Source organism: Euprymna scolopes, chromosome 13 (genome assembly GCF_053919585.1).
Source record: "Euprymna scolopes isolate OS-2025 chromosome 13, ASM5391958v1, whole genome shotgun sequence".
NCBI lineage: Eukaryota > Metazoa > Mollusca > Cephalopoda > Sepiida > Sepiolidae > Euprymna > Euprymna scolopes.
Genome location: NC_136494.1, coordinates 28,007,532 through 28,028,056, shown reverse-complemented (window position 1 = coordinate 28,028,056; position 20,525 = coordinate 28,007,532). Strand labels below are relative to the sequence as shown.

General features: G+C 33.0%; 2 protein-coding genes across 2 annotated transcripts in view; both read right to left on the bottom strand.

Moving 5' to 3' along the window:
• Positions 1 to 3,556: 3,556 nt before the first annotated feature.
• LOC145291962 (gem-associated protein 6-like) lies at positions 3,557 to 5,933 on the bottom strand. Its single transcript, XM_080137899.1, has one exon. It carries the CDS (start codon positions 5,931 to 5,933, stop codon positions 5,397 to 5,399), a length of 537 nt encoding a protein of 178 aa, XP_079994025.1. The 3' UTR covers positions 3,557 to 5,396.
• LOC145291963 (mediator of RNA polymerase II transcription subunit 9-like) overlaps positions 3,557 to 20,525 on the bottom strand; it is a 29,571-nt gene continuing 12,602 nt past the window's right edge. Inside the window, exon 2 of the mRNA XM_080137900.1 lies at positions 3,557 to 6,274. Coding sequence (XP_079994026.1) covers positions 6,061 to 6,274 — 214 coding nt within the window. The 3' untranslated portion in view covers positions 3,557 to 6,060. The remainder of the gene's footprint in view (positions 6,275 to 20,525) is intronic.

Below are 20,525 nucleotides of genomic sequence, written 5' to 3'. Positions count from 1 at the left end.
ATTCTCAAAATGATACTGCATAATCACGTTGACACACTCAATCTTGTTAAACTTAACGTCGTCATCTCCCTTAACAGAGATATACATACGATTGGAGACCGATTGTGAACTTTATATTCCCTAGACACTTCCTCGTACGGGGAAGCCAGCTCAACCGATCTATGATAAATACTGCTGGCTATTTTCGAAATAGACCTAATTTTCTTAATTACCACTTGGTAGTGTATTTGCTTTCTAGTTTTGTTTTTATTTTTTAAAACCGACGTTTTATTATTTTGTTAAACTTCTTTCTAAATTACTAGCGGTGGTGACCAACGTTGCCCAGGTGTTTGGAGGTGTGTTGAGCAAAAAAAGTGTTAGTAGGCAGGCAGACGTGAAGGCAGAAAAGAAAGTGCAAGAAAACTTGAACTCTTACAGCTATGCCATGATGCGACAGGAAGTGAAAAGCGTTCAATTTTAGTGATGTCAATCAAAAAGTTGACTTGCAGAAATCAATAGTTAAATGAAGGAGTTCACGCAGGTGCAGAAATTAACGTCTGGCTTTCTGCTGTTTTATTTATTTGTTTCCCCATGATGTTGGGGAAAAAAACAGCCCCCCCCCAAAAAAAAAGGGGAACTCAAGCAGTGTCCAAATGAATAGCAATTGTCTGATATGAAGGGTTTCCTCCCATATTGATCAAAGCTAATTGGCTTCCTGGACGTCCCGGCCGAGAAGACCATCACTTCGATTAGTTTCGCTTTTATACGAAAAAGACAAACAAACATGTGAAAGGACAGGACAGCAGGAATTTTTATAAGTCGATCAAAATAAAGATAGAGACGACGTCAGTTTTCCAACTTGAGATATTATAATCTAGGAAGTGTAAGGAAACTTCTCCAAAATAGTAACCGACGGGAGAAGCCGAGCGAAAAAAGTCTTTCTTGGTGCGCCCATTTTACCGTTTCTATAATAGATTAGCCCGGGTACCCGGATGTTTGGAGGTGTGTGTTAAGAAAAAAAATAAGTGGTAGTACGCAGGCAGGCTCGAACCCGTGATGCGAAGACGGAAAAGAAAGTAAAAGAAAACCTGACGTCTTAGCCGCTGTCTCCATGACGCGACCAGAAGTTCAGAACATTAAATTAGGCAAAGTCAATCCAACCGATCCAATGACTTGCAAAAAATGTCTCGCAAAATATCGAGCCCTCCTTGTAGAAAACAGCCCAGTTGAGGGTGAAGGAATTAATGTTTTTAGCCAATTTTTCGATATTTGTCGTCTAAGACGGCGAGCTTCAAAATGATACAGATCTTGTGAAAATCAGTTGCCTTTGTCGAAAGTTTTAGGCAGACATACAAACATACATTTAAACAGACAGGAGAGATTTATATTATAGACTAGTGGGGGGTACGCAACGTTGCCCGGGTGTTTGGAGGTGTGTGTGGTTACCCGGGTGTTTGTGTCGGTGGGGGAGGGGGGGTTTAAAATTAAAAAAAAAAAAAAAAGGTTTTGGTAGGTAAGTATGAAGGATCGAACTCAAACCCTTGAGGCAAAGTTGGAAATTAAGTGTGAAAAAAAAAAAAAAAAAAAGTGCGACGTTAACCACTGGGCCACCACAAAATACTAACGGAAACACGTTTGAATTTATTTAAGTATTTAGAATTGGCAGTTGCCCGTTTTAATGATTTAATGAGGTCAACTTTAACTGTGGGGTAGTATTTTATTTACTGCGGGAATGCTTTTTTTATTTTTTTTTTGTTTCCCCCAAAGATGTTGGAGGGGAAACAAGCTCCCCATAAAAAGTGGATTGTCCAAATTGAATAGCAATTGTCTGATATAAGGAGAAACTACACATTGATCAAAGCTGATTGCTTTTGGACGTTCCCGGCGATCGCACCGGGAACGACGTCTTAAACTCCGTTTCGCTTTTATTATTATACAAAAAAGCTTAATGCACATGCGGCGATCAAAAATTGTTAACTATTTATCTTTTCAAAGTCGGGCAAATTAAATAGACAGGCGACCTCGGTTGTTAACTTGTAGATATTATCATTTAGGCGTGATATAAAAAGTTTTAAGAAGTTGTGAGGCGACCAATCGGTTCTCGGAAAGAAACCTTTCTTGGACATACACGAAAACACACACCCACACAAACATTTTCGCTTTTATATTTATAGATTAGCCTGGTGCCCGGCGTTGCCCAGGTGTTTGGAGGTGTGTCGAGAAAAAAAAAAATAGTAAGCAGGAAGGCTCGAACCCGTACTGCGAAAGAGGAAAAGAACGTTGGAAGAAAAAAAATTTTAAAAAGGGGGGGGGCGTCTTTGCTGTTATGTCCATTGCCAAACTGGAAGTAATGAAAGTTTGAATGAAGGCTAGTCAATTGAAAAGAGGGGATGACTTTCGAAAATATTGGCGAAAAAAAGCGACTCCTCCCTGTAGAAAAGTGCCCACTTTAGGGTGAAGGAATTAATGTTTTTAGCCAATTTTTCGATATTTGTTGTCCAAATGGTCGAGCTTAAAAATGATACCAATCTCATGAAAATCCGTCGCTTCTGTCAAAAGTTTTAGGCAGATATACAAACATAGATTTAAGCAGACAAGCGAGATCTATATTATTATAGACTAGCGGGGGTACACAGCGTTGCCAGGGTGTTTGGAAGTGTGAAAGAAAAAAACAGTTTAGTAGGGAGGGAGGCTTAAACCCGCGACGAACGTTGCCCGGGTGTTTTTAAAAGTGTTAGTAGACAAGCAGGCACAGGACCCGTGACGAACATGTGACGCAAAGGCGGGGAAAAAAAAGTGAAAGAAAACATGACATCTTACTGCTACGCTAAGAAGACATAGGAAGTGAACAGCATTCAAATTTAATGATGTCAATTAAAAGTTGACTTGCTAAGTGAATGAGTTCACACAGGTGTAGAAATGAACACTGACTGAAAGCCAGTTCAGCTTTCTGCTTATTTGTTTCCTCATTGTGTTGGGGAAACCAAGCTCCCCTGAAAAAGTAGGAACTCTCAAAATGAATAGCAATTTTCTGATATGAAGGGTTTTCCCCACATTGATTAAAGCTAATTGCTTTCAAGATGTCCCGGCACGAAAGGGCGTTGACGTTGACTTTCATTTTATTTATACGAAAAAGCCAAAAAAACATGTGACAGAAGGAAATAGCGTGAACTTTGTATAAGTTGGTAAAATAAAAGATATAGACGATCTCAGTTCGCAAATCATCTCGGGAGTATATAAAGTTCTAAAGAATAAAATATTTTATTATCATTTAATGTTTAAGCAATTCGTTTTTTTATGAGTCTTAAAAACAGGCTTAGATCTCTGAGGAAGATTAAGTGTGAACAGTATAGGGAGATGTATGCCAAACAGGAAACTTTGTTGGTATAGCTATGTTAAAAGAATGGATGAGAGTTCTTGGGTAAAATAGATGTAGAATAGTTGATGTAGTAGTCAGGCAAAGAAAAACATGAGGAAACGATACAATGGATACATAATGCGTGTCATAAAGAAAGGCTTAGATCCCAGATCTAAAAAAAAAAAAAAAAGTTACATTTAAATAGAAGTAAAAGATTGATCTTATTTTATTCAATTTTATTTCATAATCCAGTTAAAAAAAATAAACATAATCAAATGGACTTGAAGCACCCTAGAATGAGGAATAACCGAAAGGACATTTTGCTGTTTTTTTGTTTTGTTTTTTTATTTTGACTTTTGGTTTTACTACTTCCAATATTATATTTTTTTTTTTTTTAAATACAATTTAGTACTTTTTTAAAAATAACCTTTTTTCAAATTGTGTGATGCCATCTCTACATAATATTAAAAAAAATCTTTTGCTTAAGTTTTATAAATAAATCTGCAAAGTTTACAAGACAAAACGTTTCGGACTTTATATACTATTAGTAACAAAAATTGCATTTCAAGTAAAAAAAAAAAAAAAAAAGTTTAATGGACTTGCATATCATGTTAAAGTATCATCACTTACAAATACAAAAAAAAATTAAATGATTAAGCAGAAGATTAATTACAAGTAAAAAGCAATTTTATAAATTGCAGTTTAATCGTATTACATACTATTGAAGATTAATCTAAAAACAGGGGAGATAATGCAGTCTTATTTTTTGGTACTTCTGATCCTATCAATGACTGATTAAAAAAATACAATAGAGTCTTTGATTTTAATAAAATGTTCCGATGATTGAATGAAAAGCTACAATAGATTTTTTTTTTTTTTTTTTTTGTAAGTGATCTTCTCGATCATTTTTTCTGAGTTTCGGTGCGGATATTTATTTCAGCAAGACGAGTACGAAAAATGTTCCAAAAGTAATGCCTCCTATTTTTTTTTATATATTCTGCCTGAATGGATCAGAGGGATTGTAAATTGCATTGTTATGATTGAATATATGCATTCATATTCTGAAAGTTTCATCTCCCTGTTGCAGATATTGACAGTATAAGACTAAGAAAGCAACCCCCCTCACATGGATGTGGGTCATTAAATTCCTGGCAAAAGTGCATTGAGAATGGTAGTGACTATGTAGAAAAATAAATTCTGTGGTACAAAAGATTGCTCATTTTAATGGCATCATTCCCGTCTTTGTAGCGCTTTAATTTTTTGATTCAAAAGAAAAAATAGGAGACTTTACTTTGGGAATGAGCCTTGTAAAATGTGTTTGTAAATAAAACTATATATTTCTTAGGCTATTACTGAAACCGTTTATACATACCCTCCTTCTTGAATATATTGTATTGTTACCAAGTCAAAAAAAAAAAAAAAAAAAAAAAAATTTGTGTTGAGGTAAAATGTGTCCTTTTGGTCATTGCTTATTCTGGAGGTATTTTATCCATTTAATCCTTTTTCAAAAAGTTGTGCTCAGCCAGAATTACCCAGATATTAAAAAATGAAAAGAAAAATCTGTATAATGTACTTGTGTCTGAAAGAAACTATTGTAAATAAAAAATTATATTAATTGATCAGGTAGTTTTATCTTAAAATAAGAAAATCAAATTTTGTGGTTAAGCAAACAGCACCATCTTGAAAACAGGCCAAGAACAAGGGTGAGAACTCAAGGTAATTCAAATTTGTAAGATTTTAGAAAGCGATTCTTAAGATGGAAAACATTGGGGAGGGAAAAAAAACTCAGATTTGCTTAAAAATGATTTTCTTTATAAAAAAAAAAAAAATTAATAAAAATAACTGATTAATTTACATAATTTTTGGAATATGTTAGTTTATGCACAGCGTACAGATTTTTCTTAATTTTTGTTTTTAAGGGGGGGGTATTCTGGATAAGCATCAAATATTCTTAAAAAAAAAAAATTAAATAAAAAACACTTTAGTAATGGAGTTATATTCAATGAAATCATATCTCAGTGACACAATGTGGAGAGAAAAAAAAAAAAAAAAAAAGCCCTCAGGATTCCTCCAATTCCTTTGGCATATTTTTTATAAGTCCTTGAATTTTGGCCAGGATAATTTCATTGAGGCTTGTGCAAGTGTCAATCGTGTAAGGTGGTTTAATAGTTACTACCTTTGCAATGCACAGACTAGAGTCGTCTTGCTCGTCCACGGGTAACCGATTCTTAAACAACCAGCTTTTCAGCTGCTCTTTCCGGATAGCAAGGTCAGATTCTGACCACTGATCATTCAATTTGGCAACAAATAAAGAATCTAGTTTTCCACGGATCGTCTGTTCATCCTCAATGTCATTTTCTTCCAGACCGTCGACATCCAAAATAGTAACTTTTTTCACAGCATGTCCCATGATGATCTCAATTTCAGTTTTAGCGTCCTTAGAGAATTGAGCTAAGACAAAAGAAGAAGAGACTGGATCAACTGTAAAGACCCGGCCGCTATGTTCGTCTCCATTTTCGGTAAGAATGCAAACTTTTTTAGCGATATATTGCATCCAGTGTGCAGGATCCTGCTGGAAAATTGGATGCTCTTCCATTGTCACAGTTTTTTTAAAAAACAAGAGAAGGATAAAAAGAAAAAAGGGGGGGGGGTATTTTTAAAATTGCTTCTCTTGATCTGATGCTTTTCTAAAAAGATTGCATTGAGTACACTGGGTTTATAAGCTATCGGGACAAATTAAACGACGGAAAGTTCTTGTATTTTTTTATCAGTTCGCATTTCGTGATGAGCTGTTTACGGAGGACGTCTATGCGTTTCATTTGATCCTCTTTGGTGTGCTGGATGCCGGGCATCTTCTCCACAATTTCACGTCCACGTTGCAATCGGTTCTTTAAGTCTGTAATTTTCTGGTGAACATCATGGGAATCTTTCTCTATACTGTCCAAAAAAAAAAAAAAAAAAAAAAAAAAAAAATGTTAAAAATTAAATTTTCATAGAAAGTGATTTCAATGCAGAAAAAAAAAAAAAGGAAAAGAAATACAGGGAAGAAAAGAAGAAAAGAGAAAGTGGAAGAGATAGAAAAAATAGAAAAAAAGAGAAAAAAAAAGAGATAAATAAAAAGAGAAAAGGAAGAGAAAGGAGAGAAAAGGAAAACAGAAACGAAAGGAAGAGAACAGAAAGGAAAGAGAAAAAGAAAGGAAAAGAAGGGAAGGAAAAGAAAGGAAAGGAAAAGGGAAAAGAAAGGAAAGGAAAAGGGAAAAGAAAGGAAAAGGGAAAAGAAGGGAAAAGAAAGGAAAAGGGAAAAGAAGGGAAAGGAAAGGAAAAGAAGGGAAAGGAAAAGGGAAAGGAAAAGGGAAAGAAGGGAAAGGAAAAGAAGGGAAAAGAAGAAGGGAAAAGAAGGGAAAAGAAGAAGGGAAAAGAAGAAAGGAAAAGAAGGAAAAGAAGAGAAGGAAAGGAAAAGAAAGGAAAAGAAAGGAAAAGAAAGGAAAAGAAGAAAGGAAAGGAAGAAAGGAAAGGAAGAAAGGAAAGGAAGAAAGGAAAGGAAGAAAGGAAAGGAAAAGAAGAAAGGAAAGGAAAAGAAGAAAGGAAAGGAAAAGAAGGAAAGGAAAGGAAAAGAAGGAAAGGAAAGGAAAAGAAGGAAAGGAAAGGAAAAGAAGGAAAGGAAAGGAAAAGAAGGAAAGGAAAGGAAAAGAAGGAAAGGAAAGGAAAAGAAGGAAAGGAAAAGAAGAAAAAGGAAAAGAAAAAGGAAAAGAAGAAAAAGGAAAAGAAGAAAAAGGAAAAGAAGAAAAAGGAAAAGAAGAAAAAGGAAAAGAGGAAAAAGGAAAAGAGGAAAAAGGAAAAGAGGAAAAGAGGAAGAAAGGAAAAGAGGAAGAAAGGAAAAGAGGAAGAAAGGAAAAGAGGAAGAAAGGAAAAGAGGAAGAAAGGAAAAGAGGAAGAAAGGAAAAGAGGAAGAAAGGAAAAGAGGAAGAAAGGAAAAGAGGAAGAAAGGAAAAGAGGAAGAAAGGAAAAGAGGAAGAAAGGAAAGGAAAAGAGGAAGAAAGGAAAGGAAAAGAGGAAGAAAGGAAAGGAAAAGAGGGAGTTTTCCTGTTTCTACTTTTTATTATCAAAAAATATCTATACAATTATAAAACTGGACCGTGTGCCTTTGCTTGAATGTTGTTTTTGAAGATCAGGCGAATCACATATATATATGCGTATGGATGAGACTCAGAGGTTAAGGAATGAGAGTCAAGAGTTATAGGTCTTAGTTTCGAGAATTTGTTGGAGTCACCAGCTCTAGGAAGATTGTCAACCATGACTGAGGAGGCCTCTTTCCCCCAGTTTTAATATCAGTTTCTTTCTCCTAGATGGATGATCTGAGAAGTTCTATTGGTCCATCAACTCTGAGAGGAAGTTATCATGTGCATGGTTTCTACACCAGGCATATCTATGCCTCGCATGGATGATAATATTTAGCGTCATACTTAAAGTTTAGCTCTATTCTAAAAAAAGCTTAAAATTAGAAATAAAATTCCTCTCTAACATTGAGAAGCCGTGTATGTTATTTAGTATGGTGAGAAAACTAATGTTTTAATAATTAATTTGTTTTATTATAAGTAAAATATTTATTACAAGTACCTGGATATGTAAGATAAACAGAAGAAAAAAACAATACAAAGGATAAAACAAGAAAAATAATAAAATAAATAAATAAAAATGTTCTTTTAGGCCTGTTCTCTTTTTCAAACACATTTGTTAAAGAGAAAATACAGCCGGACAAATTGATGAAGATGTGGAGAATTTAAGAGCTAAGATTTCAGTACAAATAGTCAGCATGTTTGCAATGCTTAAAATTTAAATGAATTCCAGAAAATATAAGAAAAAAAAAAAAAAAAAAAAAAAAAATTAGCGTGAAATCACAGGGAGAGATCAGTTTACCATGCCTTCGTCCCAAGATCGCAGTGCGTGAAAGGACTCTTGTTTGACCTACCAGGCATTCTACTTACAAAATTTGACCACGGTGTAGGGAGTGGTGTTATGGAACAGCCGCCTGTTCTTGTGAGTAAATATGAAATAGGATAGTCAAGGATTCGAACTTGCGAAGCAAGATCTGGAATTGAGAATTCTAATCATAAGTTAAAATAAATACAGAATACATAATATTATTGAAATACAGAATGTTAGTGAAAATAAGGAATGTGGAATTGCCATTGTTTAGCTATCACAAAATAGTTAGATATCTGTTTATAGAGAAAGGAATGTAATGATGAATTTTGTTTCTGTTATTGAAATGAAATTAAAACAAGGAATCTAGATCAGAACAATGGAAAACATATTTGTAAAGTAGGTTAGAGAAACCGGAGTTGAAACACATGAGTAACAATGCATGCTTAAACATGGAGGCATGTCATGCCATGTGTCTGATATGCACGTGTTGGTCATGCAATGATGTCATGGGTCTCAATATAGTCAGTCAAACTCAGTCGGTCGGAGTCAGTCAGTCAGGGGAGAAGAGAGGAGTCAGAGAGAGCTGATGTAGAACCTTGGAAGCGGAGGTTAGAAGAAGAATCATGTAAGACTTGAATTCCTTGATGCAAAGCCGTTGACCGGTCACATCATATGGTATAATAAACGGAATCATCATCTTTTTGTATCTGCGTCTTCGAGTTATGTTTTCAACAGAAAAGATATTCTCCATTTATATTATAAGAACTTTTGAAAATCATCATCTCAAAAATAGGTAAGAAATATATGTGTCAATGTTTATAGAAACACTTCCATTCACAGAACTGTCAAACGTAAATGGCAAACGCACTATCTCTCAGTCTATCTATTAATATATCATAAATCTCCTTTCATTGAATTACATGCTCGGCTCTCCTGTATTAGCCTGTACCAGTTCTCATTTTCGCTCCTTCGCACTTTTACTTCAACACCTTTAGATGATTCATGGACGAACGCACTCGCAGCAACAACTTTTAATATTTTTGATTTTAATATAAAAAAGATTATACAGAAAATCAAAAAATTAAAATAAAGCAAAGTGTTTCCGTTGCATTCAATAATATTTGCTTGAATATATATATATATATATATACACACACTCGTGAGCAAAAAAAAAAAAAAAAAAAAAAAAAAAAAAAAAATGAGCCAAACAAATTTTATTGCACTAAAAGCTATATTGAACAAGGAAACTTAAATGAGACTAATTACACAGAACAAGACATTTACTTTAATAAATGCTTAGGATGGAATCGTATTCCCTTTGATTTCTTTAAAAGATCAATACTTTTAGACAAAGTGGAACACTGTGAAGAGGAGATTCTATTCCATTCGCTTTGCACAGCTTCCCATAGTTTGTCATTATTCAAAAAAGTTCTTCCATCCAATGCACGAGATATTATGTACCAAATATTCTTGATTGGGTTTAAATCAGAGCTTTGATCTGGCCAAAATATTACATTAATTGAATTATCAAAAAACCATTTTTTTTTGTGACTTCAGCAGTGTGTGCAGGGGCATTATCGTGTTGAAAAATAATGTTCTGAGATATTCCCAGCTTCTGGATATTTGGTAACAGTTCTGTTTCTAATATTCGAATGTATACCTTTGAATTGATTGACTTCTCACATCTAATAAGTTCCCCAACTCCTGCTGCAGTAAAAGTTCCCCCATATCATTATCTCTCCATTCCCGTTTTTATGCAACTTGGTGAAAATCTTTCTCCAGTTCTTCGATTGTAGCATCGGGAGCATCAATGACAATTATTCATCTAACCAGAAAACAGCCCCGAACCAATCTGTATCTTTCTTGCCATAACATGAGAAAAATCTTTCTTTCATTGATGTTCTTCTAAGATAAAAATGGCTTCTTTGCACACCTTTTAGAAGAAAATCCTATTTCTTTCATTCGTCTAGATATTGTATATCCAGAAAGAGAATTTCCAGCTCCTATTTTGAATTCTTTGCTATGGTCAACATAAGTTTTCTTTCAATCCTTCAAAGCAAGTTAATTTAAGTTAATTTAAGTCTGTGGTCGCCTTTCAAAGTGAATGCTCTAGGGCGACCAGATCCAGATTTCCCTTTTACCAAGCGTTTGACTTCAAACCTTTGACCTTTGACCTTTGACCAATTCACTTCACTACAGAAAGAGATATTTTCACTTTTTCTTTTCTTAAAATATAAAAAATCTGCTTGTAAGTCATTTTGGAATGGCTTAATCCTGCAATTCGTTTTTTTTTATATCTTTGCCAAGATGCAGTCTTACCATTTTTAGCATTAATTTTTTCACTCATTATTATATGCTATAATAATAATGATCTGCAAAATAGAAACTTTCAGTTAAAATCAACAAAAATTCATGGAAAAATATTGAAAAATCGATTTCTTCCTTTCACTCTGAGCCCAATTACTGATGAGTATGTGTGTGTGTGTATATATATATATATATATATATATATTTGTTTATTGTTATATAAACATGCTCACATCCCGCTGCTACAAACAGCCACTTGTTTCAATCAAACAACAGATATCATCAGGCAGCGACTTAAAGTCCTGTGTTTTAAGTTTTTTAACTCCAACTTCTAAAGAGTTCCTACCTAAAATAAAAATCCATTATTCATTGAACTTTTGAATAGTCAAGTCGCTGCCTGATGATATCTGTTGTTTGATTGAAACAAGTGGCTGTTTGTAGCAGCGGGATGTGAGCATGTTTATATAACAATAAACAAGTATTATCAGCTCTTTTTATTGAGCACTATCTAACAACCTCGTTGAATTCATTAGTCCATTACTTTTGAATATAAAAAAAACTCGAGTATATATATATATATATATATATATATATATATATATATATTCTTTTTGTTCTCCCAAGTTTACGAATTATTTAAATTAAGTTCTACTAACCTATCACATTTAACATTAAATCCCCATAAATTGTGAAATGTATTTTACATAATCATTTGCTTAAAATTATTTATTTGGCAAAAAAAATAAATAAATAAATAAAAAAAAATAAATAAATAAAAATAATAAATAAATAAATAATAAATAAATGAAAAAAAAAAAAAAAAACACTTATAATCTTTTCTTCACAGTTAATAAAAATTTAAAATTACAGTAAGTTTTTCTTTTTTGGGATGTTTTTATATTTAACATTTTGCTATTTTCTTTTACATAGCATTGATTTCATCGGTGACGCTTGGCATAATCCGGTCGTTGATATCATGTTCCAGGGGAAAACCGAGTGAATGAATGCAGTTCCGTCTGGTTCAAAGAATGCAGTAGTACAGACTATAATCATACTTTTTTTATGAAAAGCCTAAAGAAGCGATGTGCCCAGTGTTGAAACTGGTCAACCATCTGACCATGAATATTATGAACTATTTTTTTTTTTTTTTTGCATTATCTTTAAACACAGATTCGCATAGCAAATACATTTTGAAAGTTATTGATTAAAATTGATTTTGTCTGAAATAAACAGTTTGAAAAAAAAAAAAAAAAAAAAAAAAAATCAATGGTGTAACTTTGGGGTTATGTTCTATAAGTGAAAATAACAAAGTCCCTAGTAATATAGTTCCAAAAAAACTTGATTAACAAGAAAGAAAAAGGCCTGACAGTGACACCTCATTGAAGCACAAATATGATCCCAAATTCCTGGCGTGTTTGTATTGTCTCACACTGCTACAATTTGTGGACCATGGACAGAAAGGGCCAAGAGAAGGAGATGAAAGAGTGGAGAGGGGGATGTTAGTTAAAGGGAAAGAGAGAATAAATTAGCAAAGTGCATGTTCAAACCTTCAATTAGTAATTTGAAAATGCCTTCCATGGCAAATATTTAATCGAATAAAAAAAATAAAATAAGAATAACTTTCATTATATATTGTTTTTTTTTTTATTATTGGAATCCTTTGAAACGAGTAATTTGTATATTTATTTATTTATCTGCAGACTGTTACCATAGTAGTTGTTTCACCACGTTTCGGCCAATTTATCCTCTGGTCTTCATCAGATGGTTGTTAACCACAAAATGCTGAGTCTTAACTGTATCCCCCGTAATTACTACCGAAACATTGCGAACCAACAACTATGAAGATAAGAATAACAGTCTACAAATAAATGTAACTTCCACATCAATTTTTAAAAAATTTTAACAAAATCTAAATGAATCTAAAAATATCACTAAATTGCAATTCTAACAATAGTCAATTTTTTCTTACCCAATTTAAGAAATAAACTAAAATGTTTTTTTTTTTTACAACAAAATCTCTTAAAAAAAAAAAAAAAAAAAAAAAAAAAAAAGAGATAATAGCATAAACTCATTAAATCAACATAGAAATTTGTCCGACTGAAGGAAGAGAAATCTAGATCTAAGCTTTACACCCTGCCAACGTCTTAAACTTTTAAAGGATTGCATAGAACACATCAAAAAGGTAACTTATCAGATTCATATGGCACCAACATTAAATTATATGCAATGGAGTAGCAATACACATGGCTCGATAAAACGCTTTCGTTGGTTGGTTGGTTGTTTTTGTTTTACGGCATATCAACCCTTTTCGGGTTATTTAATGCCGAATCCGGTGATTTTGAAGAAAAAATTTTTTAATAGAATATATTTGTTGTTTTCAAGTCGGTTTCTATTTAACCCATAGTTGGAACCCTAACAGGTACTACCACTCCGGGTTAAAGTGGACCTCGGAGCAATGGTAATTAAAGGGTGGCTCCACACTCCCCAAAGCCCACAAGCTGGGGCCTCACCACTGGATATAGTTTAAGGTCATATCCAGGACCCCCCTTGAGGGACTTTTACCCTCTGCAGGGGGGCAGTCGGTGTATTCTAATGCCCCACCGACAGGGCCTAAAACGCTTTGGATAATCACAGATTTCAAGGGGTTTCTACTAAAATAGTCATATTTTAAGTCTTCAAAATACCACCGTTTTGTTCGGAAATGAATATACTTTCAAATGAATTAGTAAATAATAACATACATTATATATTTTTAGAGTTTTAAGCAAATAAAGTGATAAAAATGTGAACATCATAAAACAGCATTTTCGGTAAGATTTTGTAATGACCCTCCCTGATTTGTAAACACTCATACCGTGTTTCTGTTAAGAATTTTTTTAATGAAATTTGGAAATTAGCCAAAAAAGATGTCGTTTTTAATAATTTTGAGTGTCCGATATTCATTTGACCACTCATTTTTTTGTTGTGTTAAAAAACTGATTTCAAAATGACGAGTATGGAAAATTTTGAAAAAATCTTTCTTCGGACACCGACTATTAAATAAAACAATCTTTTTACTATGTTTATTCGTTAAAAAGACGATTGGACAGTGCTTTCTCTAGTGGTATGTAGCAATTTAAAAACATGATATCTGAAAAAAATCGTTATGAATTTGAATCAAGACTTCTGTAGTATTAGTGATAGCAGTAGCAGCAGAGCATAAACAGGCGTTTTGTTTTTGTTGTGTATTTTTATTTCAGATAGATTTTTTTTTTTTTTAATTGAAAATCTGGTTATAAATAAAATTTCTTACATGTTTTGTTTGAGCTATTTTTTTATCAACCATGTAAATATTTTTTTAAAATTGGGTAGTAGGAAATTTCTTAAATATTTAAACAAGCGAAGATGTGAAATACGATTGTTTTGGTTCTCGTGTAAGAACGGCATACACTTCTAATTTTCATCCTTTAAAAAATGTTCTCAGTGAATTATTATCGAATGGAAACTAATCTACCCGATTATTCAAAAAATAAATAAAATAAAAAACAATCATCTCTATATAAATAAAATGAACTCATTTTTTCCCCCGTCTGATTTTGACCTTAATAGGATTAAAAATCAAGATATTTCATGCAAATATAATATGCACAAACGGCAGAACAATATCTGAGGTGTGTTATAGGCTTATTATTTCTCAAATTCCTCGATAATCTTAGATTTCTATACTTTTTCTGCGGAGAAGTCACGGCCAAAATCGGTTAAGATCAATGGAAGTGGTAAAATATTTTCTCTCTAATAAATTCCTCCTCCCCCTGCCACCACTTAACACCGTTTGGGGATCGTTCACAAGGAACAGTTGAGAAGAGAACACCGGTTTGGCTTCGTAGTTCTTTCATGTGAAGTTATTTAAAATCACTAAACAAAGCTGCAGTGCTCTGTGGCGTAGTGGTTAGCGTGCTGGACAATTCACATTATATTTTCACGTTCGCGCCGACCTACCGTAGTCGTTTTTTTTTTTTTTTTTTTTTTTTTTCCCAAACAACTGGAATGGACTTTTCTTGGTGGCCGAACTGTTAACGTTGCAGATGTTTTTTTTTTTTGTTTTTTTTTTCACACTTTATTTTCCTACTTTTACTCATGACTCCGGGTTTGATCCTTCCTACTTACCTACCATAACATTTTTTAACCCCCCCCCCCGTCCCGGAAACAAACACTCGGGCAACGCCGGGTACCCCCGCTAGTATTTAAATATTTGTAGGAGGTGCTCTGTGAAAAAATAAAAACTGTAGAAAAAGACAAGAAATGTAATTAAAAAATCAAAATAACATTAAATCCAAATTTTTTAACAATTTGTCAGCTTTAGCAAAAACTTGTTTCTTTTTTTATATTTAACATCATGTTTTCTGTAAGAGGGACGTCACTTTTTTAAATAACACTTATCCTTGTCTGTCATAATTCTTGTAAAGTTTCACAATGGGTATCAAACACTCTCTTAAAAAAAAAAAAAAAAAAAAAAAAACTCACTTAATTCTATGTCTAATCCTAAGTATGAATGGCAAGCCTCCTCCTAAAACCTTTGGCCTTAACAATAACGTTAAGTACAAGTGGCAGAACTCCCCACTAAACAAACTTCCTCTGTGAGCTCATATAAGCATAACAAAAAGCGTAAAAACGTTTAAAAAGGAAAGAGCACATAATTAATTTCCCATAAAAAAAAAATAAATTTGTCAACTGTCCTAAAACGCTAGGATCGTCTTGAAATGGTGAATTCTTTTACATTTATCTGGAACCAACTCCCATTCTAAATTCTAAAATTGTTTTGGTTTTGTTTCTATCAAGTCTTCAGGATGTTCACATATAATTTTCCTTAGCCCTATCATTAACCCAAAGTTAGACAGAGTGGCAACCTACCCACCTTCTCATAATTGCACAAAGACCCTCTTAAAACCATGCATAATCGCCTTTTAGAAAACAAACAAAACTCCCAGGATTTATCTATCATAGGAAAAAAGGGGGGGGTAACTGCCCTAAAACGCTCAAATGATTCAAAATGGGAAATCATTTTACATTAAATTCTAAAATAATTTTTTTTATCTTTTATTAAAGTTTTTCAAGTTGTTCACATGCAAATGTCTATAAAGGTAGAATCACATATTTTGGAGAGGTGGTCAGATGGGGAGGGGTAACAGAAGGTATTAATCTACAATAATACCAAAGAAATATTGCAATATATTCATTTTTAGCCAATTCTAGATTTCGATTTCAGTTTTTGGCACATAAAATGCATTACAATTCAACTTTGAGTTTTCTAACTTCTTTTCTTTTAATGGAGACATGGCATTTTTAAGCAATCGCAGCATAATTATGCGCATTTACTGAAGATTATTTAGAAACCATTCATTTCTGGAGATTTTCAGTAGCATATTCAGATTCCTTGCACAAAAATACTTATATGGTAAATTTCATTGCTTAGTCTTGTGTTTTAACAAAGATATAGCATTTTTACTGAAAAAGTAGTTAAAAAAAAATGTGACAAAACGCATATGGTCTTAAAGAGGGGAAAATATACAAACGTGCAAGCCATAAAAATAGTCATAACTTCCTTGATTTCAATTGGATTTTAAAAATTTAAAAAGATTCTTTCTTAGCTTATCAAACTCTTTCTATATATACCAATATTTTAAGCCATTTAAATTTTTTATGTGTATTGCTAAATGGAGTTTTCTTATCGAAGCATTTCAAAGAGAATTACGAGATATAAATGTAGACAATACAATACATGAACATGGCAAACTAAAACCAGTTCACACCTGTTAATTGTCCAGTGGTTTCTGTAGGTCAGATCTTGAGGTTAATGTTAAATGTCAACAAAAACCACATTTAGATTTTCTTTTTTGAATCAATGATTCAAATTCTGACCATAAATAAATTTGCAAATTCAGGAGAAAACTTGGGTTAAAATTTATTTATTCATTTTTTTTTTTTTTAAACATAAAACACTAGTTTATAATAGCTCCTTGAGCAGTGTTGATACAGTATCTGAGTATGTCAATTTCTATCTTTACCGGCAATCATGAAGACCTGTTGCAATATTTTGGACGTAGAATGGGGTATGATCCCACACAGTTGGGCGATTCTATTTATAAACTATGCTGCTAGGAACTGACGAATCGAATTAATTCACGTTCTGCTACCAACCAATCAGAAACCAGAATTGCTCCATAAATATTAAACCTTTTCTGTGGCAATTCGCATGTTTTTTTCAGTCTCGACACGGTAAGAATATTTTGCTCTGTGGAACTGTCTACTGCAAACCAGTCACTTCTCAAGACTTGTTTAGAACAACGAACCATCGGAAACTGTTCTGAAACTAAAAACTAAACATGGGTCACACTTATAGAGGTTATGGGCCCAGCGTGCGTCTTTATTTCGATGGATCCGAATCAAAATTCGAATTGTGGCAAGTTAAATTTCTAGGATAGTTACGAATCGAAAAGCTACATAAAGTACTTCAAACTCAACCTGAAAACAGAAACGACCCTGACTTCATTGAAAAAAAATGCAACTGTCTTTGCTGAATTAATACAGTGTTTAGATGACCGAAGTCTATCACTGGTAATGAGAGAAGCCCTGGACGATGGCTGCAAAGCATTGAACATATTGAGAGAGCATTATTTATCAAAAGGAAAACCCAAAATTATTTCTTTATATACTGAACTGATCTCTCTAAAACGAATGGAAGCTGAAACTATTACTGATTATATTATAAGAGCCAAAACAACTGCAAATTCTTTAAAAATGTCTGGTGAAGTTACAAGTGACAGTCTGTTAATTTCCATGGTCCTTAAGAGATTACCGAGTGATTTCAAGCCATTTACCACTGTGATAACCCAGAAAAAAAAATCCATGACTTTTAGCCAATTCAAGGTAGCACTCAGAAGTTACGAAGAAACTGAAAAAATGATCAGAGAAAAAATGAATCCACAAATATCATGAAATTTAAAGATACACATACAAAAACACCAAAATTAAATTATACCCATGCCAGGAATAAAAGCCGCAACTTTGCCAAAAATAAATTTGTGTACGTTTAATGCTTCAACAAACAATAATAATTTTCTTGTTGATTGTGGGGCCACGGCACATGTGATTACAAAGGAATCTGATTTTATCAATTTTGATCCCAACTTTAAGCCACAAAATCATTTTGTAGAACTAGCTGATGGAAGTCGAGTCAATAATATCGTTTTGAAAAGAGGCGATGCTAAAATCTCGCTAAAGAATAAAGGTGAACTATGTTTCTGTATTCTAGAAAACGCTCTTCTAATCCCAAAATTTAAACAAAATATATTTTCTGTACAAGCTGCCACAAAATAAGGTGCAAATATAAACTTTAGCCCCAATAAATTAAAACTGGTATACCCGAATGGAACTGTATTCGACATTAAAGAAAATGGAAGACTAGATTATTTAAATAGCGTAGTCCCATCGAAAACCGCCTGCCATGATCTACAGACATGGCATAAAATTCTTGGACATTGCAATATTCCTGATATCAAAAAGTTGCCGACTGTAGTTGATGGAATGAAAATACAAACATCAAAAAACTTCAACTGTGACGTCTGTACGCAAGGGATGAATTTTTCTGTGGTAAAAAAACAAATTAAAGCAGAATGCATATTTGGTTCAACTTGCTTCGCATATATAGAGAAAAAGAGTAAATTGAATATTAAAGCCGACAGAGGTATATTTCTTGGATACGATAAAAACAGTCCAGCCAATTTAGTATTTTTTCCAGAGAAAAATAAAATAAAAAGAATCCGATGTGTAAAATTCACAGACACGTTTAATTTTACAGACAAAAACCCACCATATGAAGAAGATGAAATTATATTTCCTCAAATAATTAAAACAAACAAAGACAATAAAAATGACGGAGACAAGAGTATCCATGATGATGATAAAGTCGAAAGATATCCCAAAAGAAATAGAAGGCGACCCGATTTTTTTGTGGTCAACAATATAAAAGATTATCAAATCGACTATTGCTACTCAATGGAAAATGCACCAAAAAGCTTTAACGAAGCAATTAATTCAGAACATTGTGATGAATGGAAAATTGCCATGAAAAAAGAAATAGATGCCTTAACCGAAAATGATACCTATACAGTAGTGCCTCTCCAAAAAGATAAACATGTTATTTCTACAAGATGGGTCTTTACAAAAAAGACTACAGCATCAGGCGTAGCAGTACAAAGCTAGATTTGTTGCTAAAGGGTACTCTCAGATTTACGGTATAGAATATTTTTCTACGTTTTCACCGACCACAAAGCTAACGACAATCAGAATTTTACTGCAAATCGCATTGCAATATGGCATAAACACCCATCAAATGGACATAAAAAATGCTTATTTGAATGCCCCAATAGACTGTAAAATTTATATTACCCCTCCAGAGGGATTTATAATGAAAAATAAAAATAGTGTGTGGCAACTTAACAAGTCATTATATGGTCTAAAGCAGAGTGCTCAGTGTTGGAATACAGTATTTCATGGTTATATTATTAAACAACAATTTAAACAATGCGCTGTAGACCCCTGCTTATATACCCAACACAAAGACGATAAACTACTGATTTTGGTTTTATGGGTCGATGATATTTTAATTGCATCGAATTGTGACATAATGTTAACCAATGTTAAGAACAAATTAAGTAAAAGATTCAAAATGACTAATCTTAGCAAAATATCCTGGTTTTTGAGGATAGAATTTACTCAAAGCAAAGGACTTGTTATGATGAATCAATCGAGATACCTCGACAAAAATTTGGAATGGGAGAGTGCAAGAAACGCTCTACACCGGTCAAAAATGATATTAATAAAAATATACACACAGAATCTGAAATAATAAATGACAAACAATACCACGGAATTATAGGTAGTCTTGTATACTTAATGACTGCGACCAGACCTGACAAAACTGTCACAAAAATTATCACGACTGACAATGAAGGATTTAAACAGAGCTAAACAAGTCCTGCGTCATTTAAAAGGAACTAAAGAACAGAAGTTAGTATTTAGAAAATAAAAAAATCCCCTAAAATTAGGATTTTTGGATTCGGATTGGGGAAATGATGAAGATCGAAAGAGTATATCTGGATATTGTTTCATACTCTCAGAAAATGGGCCTATTATTTCATGGAAATCTAAAAAGCAACAGATTGTATCTCTCTCTACATGTGAAGCAGAATTTATCGCGATCACACACACGACCCAGGAAGCACTTTACCTTAAAGATATCCTAAAGACTATTTTAGAGCCAGAATTAACTAAAAGTCCCGTAGTAATTAATTGTGATAATCAAGCAGTATAGTCTTAGCACAGAACATGATAATCAACCAAAGATCTAAGCATATAGATATAAAATACCATTTCATAAAAAACGAGGTGAAAAAGGAATCCATTATTTTGAATTACATATCATCAGAACAAAATATCGCTGATGTATTTACGAAACCCGCAACAAGAATAAAGTTAAAGCGTTTTTTCTCAAAACTTGTTGGAGGATTCGACTGAATAATTTTTTTTTTCACGGCCTAAGGGACATAACTCCACTTTTATTAAAAGGTTTTTTTCATAATTTCAGATGCTAATTTTAAAGAAAAATGCGGCTATTTTTTTTTTTGTTTCAAACAAAGAAAAAATTTTTTCAATTACTTTATTTAATGTAACAAGAGTTTTTTTTTCTTTTTTTACATAGCACACATCAAAAAGGTAACTTATCAGATTTATATGGTACCAACATTAAATTATATGCAATCGAGTTTTCTTATCGAAGCATTTCAAAGAGAATTACGAGATATAAATGTAGACAATATAATACATGAACGTGGCAAACTGAAACCAGTTCACACCTGTTAACTGTCCAGTGGTTTCTGTAGGTCAGATCTTAAGTGAGGTTAATGTTAAATGTCAA

Bases quoted from the DNA above. Each gene is read 5' to 3' on its own strand.
- LOC145291962 (XM_080137899.1), bottom strand. From the start codon at position 5,933: ATGGAAGAGCATCCAATTTTCCAGCAGGATCCTGCACACTGGATGCAA.